Source organism: Thunnus maccoyii, chromosome 10 (assembly GCF_910596095.1).
Source record: "Thunnus maccoyii chromosome 10, fThuMac1.1, whole genome shotgun sequence".
Taxonomy (NCBI): domain Eukaryota; kingdom Metazoa; phylum Chordata; class Actinopteri; order Scombriformes; family Scombridae; genus Thunnus; species Thunnus maccoyii.
The window spans coordinates 15,109,074-15,134,453 of NC_056542.1; the positions used below are offsets into that span (position 1 = coordinate 15,109,074).

The window sequence follows — 25,380 nt, forward strand, 5'->3', positions numbered from 1 at the left end:
TGGAAGTCACTTGTGGTCCAGTATGTTATTTACAAAAGTGTGATGTGGAAACACCTCCAAGAATGGACTTTACAAGATTCAAGGAGCTTTATTTGTCACATGCACAGAGTTCAAAGTAGGAGACATCTTATGCCTAATAGTTAAACTTTTGTTTTTTTTAAGTATTTGCATATTCAAATATTACGGATTTTTCAGTGAAAAATAAATGCCATGCAAAAAGTGCTATTGTTAGGAATGTAAATGTTCCTTTCTTGTTTTTTTTTCCTTTTACATCATAAAATGAGAGGAATTATAGCACCATCTAGTGTCAACATTGTGTTGCTGCAATGATGTGTTAATGTTTACTTCCTCTTTGGTTCTTCCTGTGGCTAACAGTTAGCCGGCAAGCAAGAGCAACTCACCTCCCAGCAAGTTAGTGAGAGGCATTTTCATCTTATCTTGTAGTGTAGACTTGTTGAAATGTAAAGTTTGTTGTGAGGAAGCAAGTTAAATGTCTATTTGCTGGTCTGACGTTGAAAAGTAGCTTCTGACTTCCTTCTAACTGCAGTAAAGGAAGGACTCATGCTAGCTAACATCAAAACGGCGTATTTTCACTTTTTTACAATCTTAAACAGTACTTAGGTAATATTCAGCTCTGCTCACCTCCCTTTACTACATTCTTAAGGTATTTATGATCACACAGCTTTCGTTTTCTGCCTGTGCTCGCTGTTTATTCCCCATTCAGTCGACGCTAGCCTGCTCAGCTAGTTAGCCGCTAACGCACAGTAGCGACAGTCGCCGGGGCAACCATGAACATCCTTCCGAAGAAGAGCTGGCACGTCCGCAACAAAGACAACGTCGCGCGCGTGCGGAGGGACGAAGCTCAAGCTGCTGAGGAGGAGCGCGAGGCCAAGCGTCGCGTGGAGCGTGCAGAGCAAGAGGTGACCGGTGATGTCACGTTGATTACTATGATGATGATGATGATGATGAGTAATAGTTGTTTATACAGTGATGTCCAAGTCTGAGTCACAGCCTAAAACCCCTTTTGAGTCAGTTTTTATCAAATACCGGACACGTAGGCCTACTTCCAGGTACTTGTACTACTACCCTGTTAGAAAAGAGTGGTGACTCTCTAATTGATCTAATCTATTGACTAATTATGATGTAGTCTATCAGTAAATGTCTTTCATAAATCAATAAACCACAACAAATAAATTAATATGTGCAATAGGGCTGAACGATTTTGAAAAAAGATCTAATTGTGATTATTTTGGCTGATATTGCAATTGCGATATGATTTGCGATGTTAGAGGGGATGATAATTTTTACATCATTATTCTCATTTTCATTGAAAAATATTACAGTGATTATGGTGTGGTTTTTTTGTGAGGATCTGTACCAAACAAAGATAAAGTCTTTAGTCCAGGACATCTCTGCAGTACAACAATATTTAATTTAAAATGATGAGGTGATTTGACAAACATTTCGCCTTTAACAAATATTGCACCTCCTGCGATTTGAAAATTGTAGTAGGCAATATTGCAATTTCGATAAAATTTTGATTAATTGTTCAGCCCTATTGGGCAATAATAAAAAGAAAAGACAAAGTTTTCTATCTCAGTATGAGTTATTTTATATGACTGTATTGCTATTGCTATACAGTACGTTATCTAGTATAGCACATTCACTGGAAACTAAACAGTTCATAGATAAAATAACTAGTCGGTAATGTCTATTTTTGGATAATTCACTGAATTAAATACTGAAAGGAAAAATTCCCCCTAAATCCCATATGACCTGCTTGATGAATCATCAACTCATCAGTGCAGACTGTGCATGATGTCTGTTGTTGTTTTTTTTAAAGATTTAAACGACTGAAACTCTGTGTCAGCAGCTATTTGTCAATATTTGAATGATGTATCTGATGTTACTGTAATAGTGTGTGAACAAGACATTTATGTATTCCTGTTTGAAACTGGCATTTCTAAAAATGCTTATTCACATCAGTTTCATCAGTTATTAGTAAGTAATACATACTAATTTGCAGGAGCAGGAAAACAGAAAGATGGCAACTTTTTGCAGTTTTTGTCATTGACTCAGACTTTTGGACCTGACGCTGTAAAGTACATATAAAAGAATTACAGATTTTTAAATGAAAGTGCTGAATACAGTGGAAAAGCACATGTTTATAATTCTCCATACTACAAGGCATTTCTTCACTACTATACTACCATTAATATTTATAAAAGTCATCCTTAGCCTTGTCTTTTTATTTCCCTGCCCATTAAACACCTGCGATATGAAGCCTTTATTGTTCTTTATAGTTTCACTTTGGAATAATTCCTCTCCTGTGCACCACAGGCACGTACGGAGTATCTGAGAAGAAAAGCCCGAGCTGCTCTCCAGTCAGCAGGAGGAAGCAGGAATGATGAAGATGATGAACGGAGCGGAGGGAGTGGAGCTCTGGAGCATCTCAATCTTTTTCCTCTGGAAGACTCTTCAGAGAAGAAGGGCAACGAGGAGTATCTCAAAGAAAAGAAAGATGAAAAGGTGATGGTGCTTCTGCTCACTCTTATCCAACACACACGTCACCCAACCTGTTTCCACAACCTTCATCATATGCAGCTGTTCAGCTTTAATATGAGAGGGATTCATTGATTTAGTCTATAAAATATCGAAAAAGTAATGAAAACTTCCATTAAGCCCCCAAAGCCCAAAATAACGTCTTCAGATATATTGTTTTGTCCGACTAAGAGTCCAAAACCAAAAGATGTTCAGTTTATAATGATATAAAATAGAGAAAAGTAGAAAATCATCACATTTGAAAAGCTGGAAAACAAGGATTTATGGTGCTTTTTTGCTTTAAAAATCACCAACATGATTAAACGATTATCACAATTGTTGCTGATTTTTTTTTTTGATTGACTAATTAATTAATTGACTTTTCGAATTTTGTCAAACTGTTGTTTCCAACGTCAAGAATAAACCTTCAAACTCAACTTAGATTGTTCTCACCATTCGACAAATTTGATTTCTACCATATCATCAATATTTTAGTGATAATTTTTATTAAAATAAAAAAATCAACAGTTTAATGTAGAACCAACTAGTCAAGCACTAGTATTTTATTAACCAGGATTAACCAGGACCTGTGAACAACAGAGCTTACTTCATACTCTGTGTTTGTCTGTAAAATGTGTATAACTGCACCAGTGGGAGTGACTGGGAACAGTTTGATCCCAGTTCAGATACATGACATAAATAATGTACCTGGTGACTCATTTGTCCATCTTTGGCAACAGTTAACTTTGTTGTTTCAGACCAGTTTTAATCTATCAGACATGCAAAGATGCATCATGTGAACTGATTGCATTTACATCAGGCTGGTATATTTAGACATTTAACATCAGTGGAAGCGTTTAGTCTCTTGTTGTGGTCAGAAAGCTAAATATATTCTGGATTTAGCTACAAAAAAGGTCAAAATGTCACTGATATTAGCCAAAAGGAAAAAAAATCTTATTATTCTTGCTTATTTGTCAACATACAACATATTTTCCTTACTGTTGGTTTTCCTCGTATTTCCAGGAGAAACAGGAACGTGCCATCGGCTTACTGGTGTCTCTGGGACCCCAACCGGGGACTGAGGTCACTCCGTGGTACATGAAAACCAGCAAAGAAAAAGAAGAGAGGAAAGAAACAGAAAAGAGGAAGGGAGTAAGCGAAGAGGAGAAAGAGAAGAAGGATCGTAGATTGAAGGATAGTTTGGACCCTTTGAAAGATATGAAGAAAGCTCTGGCTGTGAAGGAGCACAAGAGCAAGAAAAAGGAAAAAAGACACAGAGGAGAAAAGAGGAGCAATGGAGAGAGGTACAAACATCAATATCGCTTGTCTAGCCATTGCTTATTAGCCAAAATATGTATAAAAGTTCTTGTAATAATGAATAAGAGTACATATTTCTTGTATATTTCTATCATTTACTGAATAACTTTAATCAGAATAATTTAGAATATCTACATATTTCATTTTTTTTACTGAAATTTCTCCTTATTTCAGATTTGCATTAACAGTAGACAGTTCTTGTATTCAGGCATTGGTGATATTAACACGATAATGTGGAGAGTATCATCATGGAGAGATAACAAAGCTGTCTGTCCTGTCTTTTCCAGCTCCATTGAAAGGTTGCGTGCTGAGCGTTTACAGCGGGAGGCTGAAGAAAGGAGGAGAACCCAGGCTCTTCTGGATCAGAAGAGCGGCAAAGGGAAGGAGCCGGGCAGGGAGGTGCAGGAGAGGGAAAGGCCATACAACAGCGCCTACTTCCCAGAACTCGCCCGAAAGCGCCAAAGGCGGGATCGAGACAGCTGGAGAGATGAAATTTTAAAATCTTGAACTGTGTTTCTTTGTCGCCGCTGAACTCTGAACTCATGAGACGGTGAGAAGTGTGATGTGTGGTGGAAAGTTTATCTGCAAATATTGAAAGAAAATGTAAAAGCCCACAGAAAAGAAGGTGACGAACGTGGTTGTAACCTGGTCATGGTATAGTCAGGACGTCGACGATGAGGCAGATCATCAGTTTTTATTTATTTTTATGCCTCCATAAAGAAGATCACTGTCTGTCCTCTCTGTCCACTGAAAGGTCAGAGGTCAGGTTCTCCCCCTGCAACGTTTCACACATGAGCACATCAGCAGGGCAGATGGTTGCCATCACAGGAGGGTTTGAGCCCAGACTGTCAGCAAGTAAACACTCAGTGAAAAGATGTCAGCGTGATATGAATAATTGTGAAAAAAATCAAAGAGATTTGAAGTTAAGTAGGAAATAAGCTCCGTCTTATCGAACAGAAAGTGTTTCAGTAAATATATAACATGCATGTTGCTGTAAAAGTTGATAGTATTAAAGGTAAACCATTTATATTTTTTCTGAAAGAATATTCTGATAAAGTCATTTGTGAATTTTTATTTCATAAAATTCTTGTTGTCTAAGTAAAATAATAAACCTGATCAATGTGAACTAATGTGGAAAAAGTCACTTTTGTTTTGCTTTCAAGCGACATTGTGTCACCAGCATCACTGAACAACATAAAAGATTCACATTTTCTTGTTTTTTGGTTGTTGTTTTTTTTAAATTTTAATATATGTTACCAGTATGTTGTGTAAAAATACACTCAGTCTGTGATAATTCCTGCCCTCATAATGTTCAGTTTTGTTAAAACTTGGGTTTCAGTGTTATGGTTGCTTGGCGGCTGTAGATTGTGCTGCTGTTGTCACTGAGATCTTTATAATATTTTTTACACCTCTTTTATATCAATGAGCTTCAGAAACTAAAGCCTCCAGAATGACTGTAAACTTGAGCCAACACCTCTGAAACGGTTTCAAATAATCTGAACATTATAACCTGAATGAAGGTAGATTTATTGTTGCATTAGACTGCATTAGTTTTAGCAAGATGTACCTAAAAAATGGCAACAAAGTGTAAATTAACATCATCATCATTTTTACACAACTGCATTATCTATTTTTTCTGGATAACTAAAATAGTTTTAATAGTGCAGTCATGACAGTTCACACACTTAAAATAGATTTAAATGTTTATTTTTTACTTATGTGAAGAAGGCTAAGGCCTGGTCAATTAACTAATATTTATACATTTTTTTCTAATATAATTTCTAGTTATTTAAACTTTACATACTGTTCAGGTCAAATTTAACCCATTTTGACATTTGAAAGCATTAAAACACCATAACTGACATTCTTTAAGACATTTTATTTTTCTGACTTTTGTGGCCCAGAATATACAAAAAATGACATATTTCAAAACTATTTAATATTATGATTGATGGTTTTAATAGTTATAATGAAACCTACTATTAAAAAATGTTGCATCCTTCACTTTCAATAAAATTCAGAGAAGTAATTACGGCTGTTCTCCTTTTTTTTTTAGATAATATGACATCATAATATAGAAAAAAGAAAACACTTCCCCTGCTCTCTGAAATATTAATGAAGGATTAATCACCCTTTTATTAATGACTGATAAGATATTTACGGATGCAAAATACATTTATGGTTCAAAATCTGGTGTAGGGACTAATTAAAAAGGGATACTTGTGTCATAAATGACCCCCTCCATCCTATGAAGGGTCAGAATATGATCAGTATTTAAGGGTTAATAGGAGGCTAATTACATCACAACCACAAGTCTTGAAACAGAAGTGATAAAAATCCAATATGAGATCAATATAATCCTACTACTGAGAACCACATACACATCATTAGCTTCCTGTGGGAATATTATCAGATTTCTTTTTATTTTTTTTATTTTTTTAGCATTATGATGATGAAGCTGGACCATGACAATGCGCGCCGTGTGTGTCTGACGTAGGCTGGCGGAGGAGAAAAACACAGACAACCCTCCAACACTGAGAGACAGGAGGGGGAGAAAAGGAAAATATCTAAGAGGAGAAACAGCGGACGGTTGTTTTCACACACGGAGGCTGAGCAATAATGTCTGATGAGCGGACTGAGGATGCACAATAGAGCATCTCACACACCGTGTTTAATTGCGGATTAGAAGAGGAGGGGGGGAGGAGGAGGAGGAAGGAGGAAGGAGGAGGGAGAAGCACAACAAGGAAGGGAAGGAGACGCTCTTTATTATTAGGAGAAAAGCGGAGGGGGTGAGACAGAGACAGCGTGAGCCGGGAGACGGCACAGACCGTGGCGGGGGGGACGGGAGAGAGGAGGACACCGACACCGACAGTCGGCAGCGTCGCTCGGATGCTGTTGTTGTTGCTGCTCCGGACGCGGCGACGATGCGGCCACACTGCTGGGTGATGGTAGCGCTGGCGGGGATCATGTCGTACTTCAGCCCGGAGAGAGCCCTCGGAGCCCCGCAGAGGGAAGGTGAGCGGAGTCGGAGGAGAGAAGGAGGAGGATGAGGATGAGGATGAGGAGGAGGGGGGGTTTTGAAAACCTGTCAGTGATGCTGGAGAAAGGAGGAGAGAGGGGGGATGTAGTCAGTTATGAAAAGGCCTCTCTACACTGTATTATCAGCCTGTATGACTGAGACATAATGCGAATTATTATTGCAGTACGTGGCTGACTTAATCAAAACAGGAGCGAGGCTGATTGGGTGATGGGTAGGGTACCATATTTGCATGCAGTGATGAAAATATTGAGGGGGGTGTTTCGATTTTGGGCCTCACATCGATGGCATTTAAAAACAGCACACACTGTATGAATAGCAGACTAAAAATCGTCGGTCAGTGCGAGATGTTATAGCCTCCACATAGCCTGCGCTTGGCTCGGGAGATTATTTAGCCCTTTAGCCACTGCTGGCATCTTTTATTTTTCTGAATCTGAATATTGCCTCCTCCTCCCCGCACCCCCCGCAAGATTTGGCAGAGTGTTGTGTTTGTGTAATGTGTGCAGTCATTGTATTGTGGTTGTATTGTTTTGATGAGAGCTGTTGGCACCGGGGCTGGTGGAAAAGGGCCTTGTGTTAGGTTCCTATTTATATGCAGTGTCTGTCTGGACATCTGTCTAGGGAAAGATGAAAGAATAGCTCTGCACAAGAATTGTGCATCAGTATTGGAGCCACTAGTTATGTTTGTAGTGCATGTTACACTGCCAAGAGGGTCATTGAGATTTTATATTTAGCCCCTGTGTTGCAGGTGTTATGATCAGCATTTCGCTGCATTTCTCTCTGAGCTCCTTCAGGATTATTTCTAATTTATTGGAATCCAGTGAACCAATTTTTTCATTTTTAGCAACATATTGGGCAAATCACCAGCCAACACTTTGATACAAAGGTGTTTTTTTTTAAAATGCTGAGCACATCTTCTTTGCTGCCTGATGCGGGAAACAAGTGAATCTTGTTGCGTTTGTGCTGCAACTTTTTTGTGAGCAAGAAAACAAGAAAAAAACCCACAAAAAAAGAAGTACTCAAAGTGTTAATAGCAATGAGGCTTTAATATCGATCCTACACACAAACATCACTTCTTTATGTATTTTTAGTGGCATGTTGATCCTCTTTTTTTACAATATTTTTTTTTAAGTTTATAAATTATTAAATTTACTTTAAAATTTATGTATGCAGTGTTTATGATATCATGACCTTGTGAATGAATGCATTTTTTGGGATGAGGGTCACAGAGGATGAAGTTGGGATTTAGTTTGAGGCAGCGCAGACTCAGAAAACAGAAAACCTGAGTTATTTTCATTATTTTCTCATCTTTATAATTTCACACCGTTATGTAGCTTTTTTTGTATGTTATCTTTCTCAAATGTTTGTAATGTGTGGTGCGTAATATCAGTGAAAGCAGCCTTAAAGGTTTGTTTATAGAGTAGATGTGTCTACAGAAGGTGAAACTGAGACTATATAAATGTTTATATTTAAGTCCTTCATCATGTTAAGTGTCGGACTCCGTCTGACTGTTTCAAGGTGTCATTGTTCCTCTTTCATGTCATCTGTCATAAGTGATATAATGTTTTGACATATTTCAGCTGCAGTATTTAAACCTATAGTTAACACCTGAAGGGTATTTAACCACCCTGCCCTGCCCCTTTTCTTTTCTACAGATGGTTCACTTCCCACAATCGACTACGTTGAGGTACAAATATCAAATGTCCCGATCCCTCCCTCTCTCACCTGAGTAGTAAACCTTCCTCATTTGAGTAATTCTTTTCCAGTTTCCAACCCTTCCCAGTTAGCGCTCCTTTTTTTACCTAAATGACAACTCCAGCCACCCCTTCCCCTGCTTCTTAACTGTGTTTCCTGAGTGGAATGCCATTTCTGATATTTCCCCCTCCCCGTGCTTTTTTCCTTACTGGAATGGTATATTCTCCCACTTTCAAACTTGAATTCTTTAATTCCAGTCTCTATTTTCCTTTACTGATTCAGACAGTGTTTTTTTTTTTATTTTTTTATCTTGGACTTAGTTTCTTTTCCTGCTTTTTCCCCCCAAATCCCTGATGCAAGCTGTCCATTGGGGTTCTCCACTGTGTCCCAAACCTGCCGCTAAGAAAACGCTCCAATGGTTTCCCTCTAAACAAAACACCTGTGTAACAAGACTTTACACCTTTCTGATGAGTGAAGTCTCTTTTTTTGCTTCTCACTGACTCAAACCTAACAGTGTGTCCCCCCTTATAGAAACACACTCACCCTCAATAGCTGTATTAAATCCTTTCCTCCCTTGTATTTCTTCCTCTCGTCCCCCCTCTGTCTTCCTCTCAGTTTCTCAGACCAGGGCTGCATCCCTCTCTCCTCCACCTTACGTCGTCATCCTCATCTCTTGCTCGGGGCTCGTCTCTTTTGTTCTGCTGCTCCTCACCTGCCTGTGCTGTAAGAGGGGAGGAGTGGGATTCAATGTAAGTCTTCAACATGTAAGAGATTTATTCACCTCTCTCTGCTTCCTTTGGCTTGTCACACTGTTTGCATGCCTGTATGGTTTTCATTTAAGCTTGCCTTGATATAAACTGTAGCTGTGCGGGAGGCTTCAGTCTGGAAATGGAAACACGAGTCAATAATTCCAACTTAATGAAGTAGAAATGGTCAATAATCATCTCTCAGTCTAATCTTGACTAAGCCTGCCGTCTTTTAACCTCACAGTGTTGTTGTTTAGCTGACAGACAGGGTGTCATTAGTTCAGAATGGCTGCTTTCTCACTGTCTACTCCTAAATTCAACCATATTTTTGAGCGAAAGAGTACAGTTTATACCGATATTGTGATTTTTATACATTTTACGTCCCAGGAGTTTGACAATGCCGACGGGGAGGAGTGCTCCGGAGGATCCAGTCCCATCCAGGAGGACAGCCTTTCGTCATGTCCTTCCCTACCAGAGGTCTACACCTTACCAGTCAGAGACAGGCCCAACTGCCCCGCCCTGCAGGACGGAGCAGGTAACAACCTGAAACAACTCTCCTGCTCAGCTGTGTGTTAAAGCTTCGGCTTTGTTATGAAGGGTTTTGAAGCCGCGCTCACATGAGAGCCAGTACCGACCTGCAGTAAACTCCCTCAGGGTCTGTTGCCTGAATCACTGATGTGGATCCAGTAAAGGTCTCAAACGGAGTGTAAAACCAGTAGCATTGGACTCCCCGCTGAACGTCAGTGGAGTGGAAACTGTGATCTGAGGAAATTCTGCATCAGTGCTCTGTCTGAGCAGGCCAAGTTGGACATTTGGTTGACTTGTAGTGAGAGGATGAGAGGTTCGTGCCCATAGACCCTGTGGCCATGCTGACAAGGGTTGAGTATGCGGGTTTTTGGCTCAGGAAGGGTGCTGTGTCAGGTGACTGGTGTCGCAGTGCAAAATATGTGGTAGTTTATATTGAAATATTGACTAAATTTATGAGCAGCACTGTAAATAATGTTTCTCCAGAGTGTATCAGTTTTTAAAGCAGATTTCTGTTGCTATTGTGAGATATTATGTCATAAAAAAACATCAGATGCAGACGTCTGTGACCCTGATCTTTTTTTATTTCTCCTCTTTTTTTACAGACTCCAAGTCTCAGTGCTTCAAAAGACACACTTTAAACTACCTTCAGGAGATAGGAAATGGCTGGTTCGGAAAAGTAAGATGATCGTCTCCCATATTCAGATATCATATCTTTGTGTTGTCATGTAAAATACGAATCATAGAGTGTCTTTGTTACGGCATGCTCTGCTCTGTTATATTTAATACTGGCTCCCGACCAGATTACAAGTCCTAACTCAAAATAGTTCTTTTACTGCCAGTCTCCCTCTCCTGGGCACTCTTCCATGTTATTGTCCATCGATCTCTTCTAGGTGATCCTGGCTGAAGTGCTGTGTGACTGCAGCTCCTCTCAGGCCGTGGTGAAGGAGCTGCGTGTCAGCGCCAGCCCTCTGGAGCAGAGGAAGTTCTTGGCCGAGTCTGAGCCGTACAGGTGGGAAAAACTGTCAAGACTGTGCAAGACTCGGGTGGCCATTTTGGGGCCTTCAAGCGAGACTGTGTAACTTTTGTTAACCTGCAACCAGTGACAATTATGAAATAATGGACAGTAGTATGACAGTAGCACAAGAACAGAGGAGCAGAGATGTCCGTTAAACAGGAATATGTATCTAACTAACATTAGCCAACATTAACTACCATTTGCTACTGGTCATACCAGACTGGGTAAGGCTGTATCAGCAAAAACCTATGAGTGTATGGAACTGAAAAGTGATGAATTATATTGCTTATAAATGATCCTTTTCATTTATATGCAAAGGATTGTGCTATGTCTTCTTTTAAAAATACAGTCTCACTTTAATCCTTTATAAAAGGAGCAACAACATGTCTAGCTTGAATTGTACCTGTTTACTTTCAGACAGACTTGACAACTATCCACATGAACTAAAAAGATTAAAAATTGGTATATTCAGATAGTTAATAGTTAATGTTACTGCAGGTATGTAGTGATAAAGTTTGTTCTTGTGGATGAACACTGAATCAACCTGTTTAATGTGTTTGACTCAGAATCTGAGTAGCATTTTGGCCGTCCTTCTCTCCCTAACACACTCACACACACACACACACATAGAGACACACAGGAAGCATTCAAGGACACGGCTGTGTGTTTTTTTCTCTATCCCTATCTCTGGGCAAAACCCACAATAACCAGCACCATCCTTACACACACACACACACAAATATACACTCACAAGGAGTCTCACACATATTTTTTATGCTTTTTACATCTCTTGCTGAGGCACACACCTTCCCCTCGTCATGTTATCTTTCTGTCTTCTCACCTCCTCTGTCCCAGTTTGTTTCTGATGCAAACACACAGACTCAACAACAAGCAAACACACACAACACCAAGACGCTTTATTTGCTTTTTTTATGACTTTCACTCACAATTAAATTTGGCTTTGCTGCTTTTTTCTCTATCTCCATCTCTTTCTCTACCTCTGTCTGTGTGACCTACCTATCTATATATCAACCTACCTACCTATCTAATCTCTGGTGTCTCGTTCTCGCTTCAGGAGCCTCAAACATCCCAACATTCTTCAGTGTTTGGGGCAGTGCAGTGAAAGCATCCCTTTCCTCCTGGTTATGGAGTTCTGTCAGCTGGTAAGTAGAAACCAGCTTTTTTCACATATATATATATTATTCTTTTCTTGGGCATTCAGATCTGGATCCAATGGCATGAGCACACATACAATATAACACTGAACAAAAAGTTGTCTACATCAACTAAGAAATGTGTATACATTCTCTTTTCATATCTTAGCATTTAAGTTACTTTTTTGGCATCATGTCATCCCAGTTCTTATCAAAAATATTTCCTTTAACTCTTAGCAGGTAGGTCAAATTTTCCATTGAATAGATATCCCAGACAATCCCAAACCATTGCTCTTTCCCTTGAGGATCAGTTTTAAACCAATTTCTTGTCTTTTTGCTGGCTATAAGCTAATTTTTTTTTGCCAGATATCTATCTCTTCTTTGTACTGCCTCCTCACTGTCCCCCTAGGTACATCACAGCACAGTTGTTTGGGATGTTATATCCCATAACGTCTTTAATAACTGCATTAACATTATTCCAGAAATGCTTTAGTTTAGTGCAAAACATGAGTCTGGTTTGCCTCCAGAGAAATCAGCTATTTTTATATTAGATAAAGGTACAGGTGAGTCATATTAAGTTAAACACCATTAGTACATAATTTTGTAGTTTTTAGTTTTGACTGATATACCTACAATTTAGACAAAGATGATTTGGCATCTTTGGTGCTGTTAGTTGTCTCATGTTTGCTGTTAATGCTGTTAATTGGTATGCAAGCCGTGTTTACCACCTTTGTAGCATTTTTTTTCAAATAAAGTTCAGTTGCATCAAGAGTTAAAGTATTTTTTTGGGGGGAGGGGCAATCTTTATTGTAATGTCATTTGATGTGAGTAGCTCATTGGTATCACATGTCTGTTACAAAAATGATGAATTCGAGGGTCACCGAAATCTGTTTAGCATCTGTAGAATCAGTTTGTTTTCCTTCTTTAAGCTGGCTTAATCACTGACTGATTAAGAAAATCGTATGAGTGGACTCTCAGGCCAAACAAAGGCACGAGAAGATCAATTACAGCAACACAGCGAGAGAACACTGGAGTCCTCACAGACTGCTATAACCCTTTTTGATAAAGTCACCTATTGTCCTTTCCTTGGGGATATTTTTCATCCTTTTATATAGTCCACATTTTATTTCCTTGTCCTTCCAGGAGTGCAAATGACTAACACAAAGGCTGCCAGCTCATTATCAATTCTTGTGTTGCTTTTGAGGCTCTGTGATGAAAAACAGCTAAAAAAAGGACGTATTTACGGAAGAACTCACAATTATCCTCTGTGCATACACAGTGTAGCCTGTAAGTTTTATCTCTGCTTTAGGTGAAGGGCACAAATACTTGGCACACACACACTTATGGTCCAAACTGGCATTAATTCATCCTGTACTGAAGTCCACTCCACGCATAACTCACTTCCTGCATTTTTCTGTGATGTACATCTAGGGTGACCTGAAGAGGTATCTGCGAGCCCAGCGCAAGTCAGACGGCATGACCCCTGACCTGCCGACCCGGGATCTGTTGACTCTCCAGAGAATGGCTTTTGAGATCACCTCAGGCCTGCTGCATCTCCATGAAAACAACTACATCCACAGGTCAGTCATGACTGTCTCTGTAGCCACTATCAAAAAAAACACTTATCTTTTAACCAAACCAGACAGAGTGTGTATCTCTGATCAATGTGACTAATATTTGAAAGTTTTTGTTCTCTGCAGTGATCTGGCTTTAAGAAACTGCCTGCTGACCTCAGACCTCACTGTTAGGATAGGCGACTACGGCCTTTCTCACAACCATTACAAGGTACATGGCTCCGTGCTTATGACTTTCTCATTCATTTGAATGAGAAAATGTATATATGACTAAATGTAATAAACTAAATAATTCTTGTTCTTGTTGTGTGAAGGAGGACTATTACCTAACTCCGGACAAGCTATGGATCCCACTGCGCTGGATCGCTCCTGAGCTGCTGGAGGAGTACAGAGGATCTCTCATTGTTACCGACCAAACCAAGACCAGCAATGTGTGGTATGTTTTACAGCAGCCGCAGCTCTTTATGTGCTACCCTGCCGAAAAATCTGAGTTGACAAGCTGATTATGCAGGTCACCAGGTCATGCTGAAAATACTTAGATCAAAAACACTTTTACATCTGGTGTCCATCTTTTTATTTTAATTGCAACTAGTCTCCTAGCACTAATTTTGTTACTTTCCTCCAGCGTTAGAACATGTGCCCATACACCAACCGACTTTAGCTGATCAAGGCTGTCTTATTAGAGAATATAGTAAACCTCATTTCCCTTAATGTTTCTGCAACTGACTGAGAATGAAATGCTCTGAACAAGGAATGTTCTGAAATTGTTGATCAAAAATATCAAAAGTATGGTATGTGAAAATAATCTGAAATGCTCTTTGTAGAGTCTTGTTTGTAGTCTCAATTAGAGCTGGGATTTGGCCCAAAGTTTCAAAATCTTCAATTCTTCTGAATATTAAACTGAAGTTGAGTAAGACTAAAATTGAGCTTTTTTTCTAATATAATAGCATAAATAATATAATCAACAAAATATCTTATTTTTTCTTTCTGTTATGCCTCTTAGTCTTGATCTGTTTTAAAGTCAAAGCTCTGTATAAACAAGGTGTTGCAGTAAAATCATTACATAACAAAAATCTAAAAGATTTGTGATGCTTAGTCTCTCACCACCTCTACATCCATTTTTTCTTCTAGGTCCTTGGGGGTGGTTATTTGGGAGCTGTTCGAGTTTGGCTCTCAGCCCCACAGACACCTGAGCGATGAAGAGGTGTTGACCTTCGTCATCAGGGAGAGACAGATCACACTGGCCCAGCCCAGACTCAAACTCTCCCATGCAGATTACTGGTCAGTGCTCTAATCCACCAAGTGCTCTGCACAAAAGTGATGATTACGTTAAAGGAAAGTAATAATGTCCTAATTGTGTCTTTCCAAACTGTTTTTCTCTCCTCTCCTCAGGTATGAGATCATGCAGTCCAGCTGGTTACCTCCATCTCAACGCCCTTCTGTAGCTGAGATATTCCTCCTCCTCTCCTCACTCTTGGCCGCTGAGCGAGGTATGGCAAGGGGGAGTGTCGGGGAAGAGGATGAAGAGGATGAAGAATATGAGGAGGGCAGAGGGAGGAGAGGGGAGAGCGAGGAGTCGTTTGAAAGACGCTGGGACTTACTCCGTCCACCTGCCTTCCAGGCTGCAGCAAATGAGCGGCAGAGGGAGAGAGAGTACAGCAGGGATGACAGAGACAACTCCTACCCTCTACTGGACCCCGTGGGGAACTGTATCACCCCGTCCTCGTCGGAACTGGACGACATCCTGACAGTCACTGAAACTAGCAAAGGCTTGAACTTTGAGTATTTCTGGGAGAAGGCGCATGCCAGACGAGGCTACAAACCTCTCCCCCCTCCTCAGCCAATCCCGACTGTGAACAATAACCACAGACAGTCCTTGGATACTCCCACTGTGGTCCCAGTGATCAGTGCACGCAGCCCCTCCCTTGCCAGTGAATACTACATCAGATTAGAGGAGCACACTCCCCAGGACAAGTCCCCAACTCTTAAAGGGAAGACACAGTCCTCTTTTAGGTCTGACTCGATTTGCCCTGGAGACATGGAGCTGGTGGAGATTCGTAGTGGTCTACTGGGAAAAGAGCGCGTACCTTATTGTTCCTCTGACAAGTGCGGAGGTGGAAAAGGAATCCAGACCATCCGATCGAGCGAGGTTAAACTCCAGGTACCCAACACAGGTTTGGCGGAATTCAGAGACACTTCAAGCAGAGTGACTGACTTCTCAGTAGTCGATTTAGGGGACGATGAAGAAGAGGAGAAGAAAAAGAGCAGTGAGGTGGATAGAAAATCATCCACAAGTTCTCAAGCCCCAGTCCTCCCTCCCAAGCCTCGCTCCATGTCCATGTCATCAGCCAACCACCTTCACTCGCGCCCCCTCCCCGCCCCTCCACTCGGATATAGAGGACTTCCTCACTACACCATCAGTGGAAAAATCGAGACAGACCCTCATCATATGAGCAGCTGCCCCCCTTCTACCTTTGATCACCTGGGGCTCCATCGGTCCCGACAGACTCTACCCCCATCCCCGTCCCTCTCCCCCTCCCTGCCCCCATCGAGCCATCCCATTTACCCTTCATCTCAAATGTGTCCTCCGCCTCTCCCTCCCCACTCCAAACCACAAAGAAGTTGCCCAAGCTACAACACAGCTGACACTTTTTCAAGATACAGTAAGCCGCAAATGCAGAGACCCCTTAGAGACCCACTATCCTGTGACTTGTCTGACAGAGAGGGTGTTACCAGGCACGTAGCATCATCGCACAACTCCAAGGAGACCTCTCACTCACGTGCAAAAGACTTTGACTCTCCTGTTCGTCGAGAAAACCCCTTGCGCCCTATTTATCGCAATTTACCCCGTCCTCAGCCCCAGATTGAAAGGCAGTCATCATCCAGTCCCACCTACTCAGATGAGGACGACTCTCCCTTCATGTCCCCTGAGAAACCCAGCAGTGGGACCACTGTCACTCATTCCAGCCTATCTGAAGATGCAGACCCAGTGGCCTCGGAGTTCTTTTCCAGGGGAATGAAAAGGACCCAGTCACGCCTCGACACCATCCTGCCCGCCATTTGGAAGGAAGATGCTGAACTTCAGGCAGAACGTGTAGCCGCTGCCAAGAAATCCCCCATGCATCTGTTTCTGACAGAGATATCTAGCGTGACAGAGTCTGGTGACCCAAAAACAGAGGCCTCATGGAAGGGAGAGAAGGAGGAGAGAAGAGATGGAGAGAGATGGGGGAACTTTGTGCTGTCCAACAGAGGGATGCGCCGCTCCCAGTCGCTCATCACAGAGCTGGGCTCAGCAGGACAGTCATGGGGGCCAGAGAAACACAGCAACAGCACAGAACCTGAGGAGGAAAATACAGTCACTAAAGGACCTTTGCAGAGAGATCTTTTTCTCACAGAGATTGATACAGGAGGGATGGACACAGATGTGGAGGGAGGATCAGAGAGTGACCCTGTGAAATACCTCTATCCTGCAGGATCCAGATTGCGGCCCTATGTCTGCGCTCCAGGCCTTCCCTCGTACACTGAAGCTGAGGAAGCCTATTCCAAAGGTATACGGAGGTCCCGCTCCCTCCTCTCTGAGATCACCATCGGGAAGCAGGAGTCTGAACTACAGCAGACGGAGAAGGAGCCGCGGAGAACAGAAATGACCAGAGAGGAGTTCCTAAAGGAGATCCAATCAGCAGAGACCTTTCTGACGGAAATCATATCTCGACAAAACGCTGCAGCAAACAGGAAGGAAGCGGAATCATCTTACTCCCCTACTCCACTGTCCCCTGAATATGAGTCCATTTGCATCGACCCCAACTCAACTCAGACCATCAGATTCCAGTCAGAGAGCTCCATACGAGCATCCAACAAAGGAAAAGATGACACACAAACTGAGGCCATCTATGCCCAAGTGACCAAGCGTGCTAAAAAGAGTGAGATAAAAGTCTCCACAAGACCCGAGATCCCGATCCTTCATATAGGATCAAATAAACAACCTGTCAAACTGGACAGCCAAGGAAGTAATGCTGACCACTCAGCTCCCCACTGCCAATCTGGTGAATTTGTGTTTTCAGAAATCATGCCCAAAAATGGCCTACTGCACAACCAAACACTTGCATGTCAGAAAGAAGAGGAGTGTTCAGATGGCCCTGCCTTACCTGCCAGAGGAGAGCAAAGAGACAGAGATCATTCAGAGCACTCTCCGATCATGTCCACTAAGGATGTTGAAGAATCCAACACTGTGATATTGCGTGAGAACAAATCGCTCGATAGTCCAAAGGCTGCTGTTGTAGGGAATGGTGAGATAGTGAAAGATGACCTACAGACCAGCAGCCATGAGAGAGGAGATCAAAAACGGGGAAAGACTGATACCACTTCATATGATCCTGAAAAAGAAAAGTACCACACTGATAAAGTTTCTGCAGTGGAAACCATCGCAACAGCTGATTCTGAAAGCTCGAAAAGTTTGGGTTCTCAAAACGATAATGGAAGAGAAAATTCACCAGAGCACAATGACAGTGGTCATATTGCCCAAAAGGCAGCCACTCCCGCCACCACTCCAACCACTCCAGACTGGGATCCATCCTCTGATGTGTCACTCGTCACCCCCACTGACTCAGTCCTGTCACCTATGACTTCCAGCTCAGCTGACTGCCTCACACCTAGTGACTCATGGACGGGAGGAGGAGTGGGAAGCGGCGGGTGGCGGGCTCTGGGAAATGAAACGCCACATCGAGACTCTGCCTATTTCTCCGACAGCGACTGGGAAGGGGACGGGATGAACAGGAGGAGCAGTGATGGACTAATTGCTTCCAGGCCAAGCAGCGGTCGAGGAGGCGATCGGGGAATACTGACAGGGATTGAGGAAAAAACTGAGGAAGAGGGAGAGATGGGAGATAAGAGCCCTTTAAAAAACAGTATACAGATGTCAGATAGCAAAACTGAAACTGCAGAAATAACAACTATCGAGATATGTGAGGAAAAGATTTTCCCATATCAAAATGCTCCTGAAAATGACATTTCTCATTTAGGTGATGATAAAGATATTTTAAGCAAAGGGCTGGAGTCTACACAGAAAGACGATTCGGGCATTTTCCACAACGAGAGCAAAAAATCAACACTGTTAGGCAGTCCCCAGGCCAAGGACTGTGTCGACTTAATTGATAAGTTGTTTTCAAAATTAGATGATGAGCCACTGAAAGGGCTGCCACACAGTGGTGGGTATCCGATAGACAACCACTATACAGATGGCATCATTTCTCAGATAACAGATTGCAAATACCAGGACTCTGCAGAGAATGACTTAAATCTACATTCCAAGGGCCTCGCTGAGACAGATATTTTGATCGAGTCTGTATCTGGCAGTCAGTCAAAGGATTGCATGTTAAGACCCGGCATCAAAGAATACACAAGTGTTACAAAGATAGATAACGATCTCTCTGCACTAAATGCTCACCACTGTGCAAATGACTCTCTGGAATCTGTGGCAACATCCCAAGTTGACAACAGAGAGTCCAGATTATCTAAAGTGTATGGCGTTCAAACGAGCGATGCCAGACATAGCAATGATGAAATCCCGTCAGTAGTCGAGCCAAGCGATGGGAAATTTGTAGCTGATAAAGTGAGTGGTCTGACACGTCCCTCTTGGGCTGAGGAGGGTGTCGAAGAGCCTGAGAGGCCTGGCTTGGAGCTTCACCACACAGACCACAATGAGCTGGGCCTGAGAAACCTGCGCTGCTCAGACGGCAGTGAGGACAAGAAGGCCGAAGTCACAACAGAAACAGAGAAACAGCTGGCTGCCACAGAGCTGAGTAACGCCATGAAGGAGAAGTCGCCCCTGAGAGGAGCAGCGAGTAGGATGGACAATGTGGATAAAGACTCCTGTGAGGGGCTGGATTTGAAAACAAAAGAGTTGTGGAGCGCTATGGAGGAGGATGAAGAAAGAACGGGATGCGCTGTGGTCAGGGGAGAGTTTGACTGCCACCGTTTCTCACAGTCGAGGGACCTTCACTTGTGGCCTGATGAAAACGACCAGTGGGCCTCTCCAGAAAGGAGGTGCCAAGACCTTGAGCTGAGGTCTGAATTTTTCTCTGGATTCAATAATAAGGCGTGGGAGGTGGGGGAGCGGCTTGTAGTGGGCCAGGAGTTTTGGGAGACTGAAGAAAACGACGAACTTGCAGGAAGTGAACCTCACCCTGCTGTCTTGGAGGGCTGCGAAGAAACATGGAACGATGAGACCCAGGGACTGACTGGCAGTCTTGATGTGAAGGAAAAGTGGGACTCTAAAGACAGCGATAACCAACAGACTGTCCAAGTGGTCGGTGTACAACAGGAGGAAAATATTGAGAACCTTGGAGAAATTGACAGTTTTAACAAAGACCTGAAAGGAGAAATCTCAGATATTGAAGTAGAGAATATAGAAATCCCAGCGCAAGAGACCTCGGAGCAAGGAAAGAAGCAGATTTCGTCATGCACAGAGACAGTCGGGCGCAGGGAAGGTGGGATGGACTCTACAGAGACAGAGGAGAACCAAAATTTTAACAGATGGCCTCAGAATCACCTCTCCGAGATCCAAAAGGAGGAGCAGTCATCGGCTGTTAATGAAGAAACAGGCTCTAGTTTAGAGAACTACTTCAGTCACACTTTAGAGCATAAGTGCGCAAATATATCCATTTGTATCACCGAAGCTCCTCCTGTGGACCTTTCAGATCTGGAAAATGTTGAATCAGGCTTAGATTCAGAGACTGAAATGAACCCATGGATTGCTAGGCAATACATAGACGAAAGAATAAGTATTATGAATGTAGAGGAGGATTACAGAGACATGCCACTTCCATCTAATCCTGTCTCTTGTCCCGGTGACCTTGATGTCCAGGAGGATGTAGATCAGTCATATCCACAGGTAGATAATTTCAGCTCAGTAGATTTCCCCAGTCCTCCACCAAGCATAGACCTTGATGTGCAAGATGATAAGCTGGAGAGTTTAGACGACTCTTTTCCTAGTCCACCACCATCTGTTACAGAGTCAGAGGAGTTTATTAGTCACATTAATCTGGAAGACTTTATTGCAAGCAGTGAGACAGAGCCGCGTATTTCCCCGACTCACAACACAGATGCCTCAGATCCACCTCTGCAAGAGTTGCCACCTGCTACAACTCAAAGTAAAGGGATCTCGGCCAATCTGAACCTCCCCTCTGTGCATATAACACTCCATGATGAGAGCGACCTCACATCTGACACAGGAAGTCAGGATGAACAAAACAACCTGGTCCAAAAAACATCACCTGCCACCTCATCCCCAACCCAAGATCCTCTCAACGCTCTCCCAGAATTGTTGATTTCTGAGTGGAAAGATTTGGATGAGGAGCCCCTAGAGGATTTTGAGAAACTCGAACAACTGTGCTGCATATCTGGGGACGAGGAGGACACTTTGGGACACCTTTTCTTGGGGAACCTAGAGCTCTTGGAGTCTTTGAAGAAAACGCCTGACCAGAAAGGCAGCAGTGCTGGTATTAGTGACACAGGAGAGGAGACATGTGGCTCCTCTACTCCCGAGGGGAGCAGAATGGATTTGAAGGAGGATGGGATCTCTGACAACTCTGATAAGCTGGTGGAACTTGCACCACACCTGCTCCTGAATTCCCAAGGCAAGCTGCCACCTCAAGAGGAGAGGAATGATGTGCTGAGGTCACTAGGCCAAACATCTGATGTCAAGGACCATGGATCTCTTTCCAAGATGACAACTAAGAATGGCCTCATGATGCAGGTGAGCATGTTTTCTTTCTTTCACAGTTTAATGATCACTCCTTGTATTGCCTTTCTGAGTTTATTCACCCTTGTGTATTGTTTTGTTTTTAACATCTCAGGTGTGTGAGGAAAGGCTGCAGTTCTCCCTCAGTGAAAATGTGAAAACAAACGTGCTTTGGGGAGCGACTGTTAAAGACACAGTGATGCTTCGGCCCTGGGGAGAACAAATTACAGAGAGCAGCAGGGAGCTGGTCACTGTGAAAGAACAAAAAGAGGATGAAAGGTATGAAGGCTGACCTTGGACATCTGATCATGAATAAAATGATCAACAAAAAAACAACTTATTTTCCAACATTCCTCTAGTGGTATCAGGCCCGGCGCCAGGATGAAATGAGTGAGGGGGGCTGTTAAAAATTGTGAGGGGCTGTTTTTCTTTATCATGTCGCCTGCGGCGCATGCACCCCCTTCACACAACAAACAGCACTGTCCATGGTTCTGAAACAACAGCTAAACAATAGTCACATGTATCTCAGTAATTTTGTATTTGCTATTTTTCTGTAGATACATAAAGCATAAACAGAGGGGGCAAAAAATACAAGGGGCTAAGCCCACTTACGACCCCTCGTGATGCCAGGCCAAAGTGGTATCCTGAAGGATCTTTTTTCTTGCCACTCAAGATAATAACTTGTGCACAGAAATTATTACATTGCGCACAAGGTAAAAAAATCGTCATTTGTGATTTCAAGGAGATATTTGTGTCTGAGATTTCTGCCCTCACCTCAGTACAGTGGGGGTGAACGGATTTTCATTTGCACTGCTCAAAGCAATAAAAAAGGATATTAAGAAAAATTCAATATCATCATATCTGGCCTAATTGTTAAGATGCATACCATATACAATGATGGCAAGATCGCAGCTGGTTCAATTCTGGTTTAAGTTTTCATAGGGACTATTTCTTCTGTTCACAGCACAGTCTGTCAATTATCCAGAGTAAGAGGGTCACTGTTTCTGGAAAGGCAAATTGCTTTTGAATTGTTTAAATATAATTTTCTAAGCTTTGAGCAACGAACAAAGGTGGGAGGAGTACTCACCTTCATTGTGATGAATATTTCAAAACCTGAGCAAATAAAAGCAAAAACAATCTGCATGGATAGATGTTGCAAGATGGTGAGAAAATAAGTTGTTTTATGATTTTGGTGAATTGAACCTTTAATATTTATATTTGAATCGATCCTCTCTTTTGTTGTTGTTTTTGTAGCAAAGCAAAGCAGGAAAGCGTCCTGAGCATTCCGCCCCACACCGAGTCTGATGAAACTAAATCTGAGCCGCTCACTGTGATTGAACCACCTGAGGTTACAACAACTCAACCGGCTGCAAACCAGGCAATGAAAGGTACCTTTGTGTTGTACTGTATGTATTACTAACATTGGTAAATGTTTAACAGGGATTATGACTGAGATAACAGCATATGACCATTTACTATCCTGTATGAAGAAATGTCAGATAGACTAACATGCACCGTACATCTCAGTAATTTGTGGTCAGTTTGTCCTCAAGCATTTTTATTTGTTTTTGTTTTGTCAAAGTCTGTTTCCCCATGGATTTGTGGACCATGGAGGGCAGCAAAACAGGAAACTTAGTGTGAAATTGGAAAAAGCTAGGTCTCTTTGTCAGCCATTCTTCATGTCTAATATCTTTTCACTGTTCTCATTGTCACAGCAAAACTCGCTCGCCTGTCTCTCGCCCTCCCTCCTCTTGCCCTGACTCTTCCCCTCACCCCCACTGGTAAAGGAGGATTTGGGGACGGGGCGATTGGAAGTCGGATCGGGAGGCGGAGAGGTCTGTCCTCGGGAAGCGACCCTGATGATGAGGAAGAGGACGAACAGGAGGACGAAAGCTCCCGGAGGGTGATTGTTGTCACCGAAACAGACGTGGACAAACGCGTCGGCCTGCGGAGTCTGCTGAAGTCACCTAAGGAACCGATGGACAGAGAAAAGGACAGAGGAAGAAACGTGTCCTTTTTTGATGATGTCACCATTTATCTTTTTGATCAGGTGTTGTCAAAACATTCCACCACTGATTTATAAGACATAATGTTAGATTTAATAAAAGGAAAGCTGACTTTCTCTTTAATTGCAACAGGAAACTCCAACTAATGAGTTGAGCACTTCAGCACCCACCGGTCCAGCACCAGTGTCTGTCAAAAGCACCAAGTTGGATTTGCACGGTAAGTCCGCAAACATCACATTCGTCACGACACACAGAATGAGGAGGTAACATTTTTAGACTGGAGATAATGCGCATCAGTCAGAAATGTGTTTCTTACTACACATGTATTATCAGTTAGTCCTCACCTTGAGCCGGAGAATGACGTAACAAAATCTGACAGCTCCTAACTCATCCCCCACCCACTGAAATGGAAAACCCTCAGTTCAGCCATCTCCTCTCCAAACACACAGCCAGTATTAATCTTCTATAATTATCCCCCTCGACACTGTGACATGTGGAGCTGAGCGGGGGACATAAATCCTGCGCTCAACAATACAAGCCTAAGCTGTGTTTCCCAACACATTTTCATTTCCTCTCTTGACTTCCGCTCTCCATCTCACACACTGATCACCTCATTTCACAAAATAATGAAAGTTTGGTGCTCAGAATTTCCTTTTGGGCTGTGCAACTACAGAAACACCAAAATTAGATGCTTTCATGATCTTTCATAGCCTTCAGAGTTGAAACTTCAAAGCCTTGAAAGAAGAGGCTGTGTTCCCTTTGAAATACAGTTATTTTTAACAATAAACCATCTTGCATTGCGTCAGCTCGATTATATTAATAGATATATATTATTAGTTTATTTTCTGTTTTGTATTTTGTTTTTCACTCTTGTCTTACTGTATATCTCAGTATTATTGAAGCTACAGTGTTGCTGTTGTGGTGACTGATTTGGTTTGTCTCTCCATCAGGGCCGAAAAGCAAGGAATCAAAAAGGAAAGATAATTTATCAATCAAACCAAGGTCGCCTGTGGGGGCCAATCCAGTGACATCATCGCGCTTCACTGTCAGCCCTGCCGACGACCCCCACTTGGTGTGATGTCACATGTCATCATGGGAACCTTTAGAGCTGAACCCTCTGAGACTGGCCAGTGAATTAACCCCAACAACCAGCCATTCACCCAGAGGCTATTTTTTTATTGAATAGGCAACTGAAAGAATAAGACTCCCGTTCTAAAAGCTGGACACATTCCAGGTTTTACCAGCGACAGGATTTTGTATGACAGGGGTTGTTGTGCTCCTGCCTGCCACTGTTTACAGAGTTTATTCATAGCCTTTGGCTACAAAAGTCTTTGGAAAAGGCAGCATATGCTAGGAGAAGAGGAGCCTGGAGCTTTGTAAAATCTGAAACAGATTTGACAGCTATGCAGTGGGAGTCTTGCTGTGTACCAGCTTACCTTCTCTTTTTCTGCTTCATTCTGTTGTATTATTCCCCAGATGTGCGGGGAATGCACTTTCTTTAGTCACTCATCTGTCTATGTAAACGCTTGGATTCCAGTCCTCTCTTTATTAAAAGGTTTTTCATTGAAGTCAGTCAGTTGTTCTTGTAGGCAGCAGTTTGGAACAGAATTTGCTTGACTCCTGTATTTGAGAATACTCATTCGCATTTGTACAAATATCATAATACAAGTGTATACAATATCATTTTAGAGCTGTTTACTTTTAGATGTATTCTTAGACTGCACGAAAAATGAAACAAGCTACATTTATTTATACTTTTAGTTCTAAAAGCTTTCTCTTACTTACTATTAATTTATATATTTATTGTTTTATTTATTTATGTAAAGCCAGTTTCCATGCAATATTTTATTTATTTGATTATTTATTTATTTATTTATTTGCTTTGGTGCAATTAACATATATTAACTTTAGCTATAATTTGTTTGGGACAGAATGCATCTAGGTTATACCTTCTCTAAGATCTTCATAACAAATAAATCAAAATATTTTCCCAAACGTTTTAATTGCTAAAAAAAAAAAAAAGTATTTT

General features: G+C 42.0%; 2 protein-coding genes across 4 annotated transcripts; both read left to right on the top strand.

Annotated features, from left to right (window-relative positions):
• Nucleotides 1-189: 189 nt before the first annotated feature.
• leng1 (leukocyte receptor cluster (LRC) member 1) lies at nt 190-4,988 on the top strand. 2 transcript variants are annotated; one of them, XM_042424148.1, is made up of 5 exons: nt 190-411; nt 725-920; nt 2,341-2,529; nt 3,565-3,845; nt 4,146-4,988. In XM_042424148.1, exons 2-5 carry the CDS (start codon nt 789-791, stop codon nt 4,363-4,365), a joined length of 822 nt encoding a protein of 273 aa, XP_042280082.1. In that variant the 5' UTR covers nt 190-411; nt 725-788; the 3' UTR covers nt 4,366-4,988. The 2 variants fall into 2 exon arrangements, with proteins under 2 accessions (XP_042280082.1, XP_042280083.1); XM_042424149.1 differs by lacking the exon at nt 190-411 and adding an exon at nt 418-621.
• A 1,273-nt stretch (nt 4,989-6,261) lies between these two features.
• Nucleotides 6,262-25,176, top strand: lmtk3 (lemur tyrosine kinase 3). Of its 2 annotated transcripts, XM_042423334.1 has the most exons (16): nt 6,262-6,873; nt 9,206-9,339; nt 9,724-9,871; nt 10,467-10,540; nt 10,755-10,873; nt 11,955-12,042; nt 13,465-13,613; nt 13,734-13,818; nt 13,922-14,043; nt 14,739-14,888; nt 15,000-21,360; nt 21,461-21,624; nt 22,600-22,733; nt 23,061-23,395; nt 23,484-23,568; nt 24,302-25,176. In XM_042423334.1, exons 1-16 carry the CDS (start codon nt 6,783-6,785, stop codon nt 24,427-24,429), a joined length of 8,367 nt encoding a protein of 2,788 aa, XP_042279268.1. In that variant the 5' UTR covers nt 6,262-6,782; the 3' UTR covers nt 24,430-25,176. The 2 variants fall into 2 exon arrangements, with proteins under 2 accessions (XP_042279268.1, XP_042279269.1); XM_042423335.1 differs by lacking the exons at nt 6,262-6,873; nt 9,206-9,339; nt 9,724-9,871 and adding an exon at nt 10,109-10,177.
• Nucleotides 25,177-25,380: the final 204 nt, after the last annotated feature.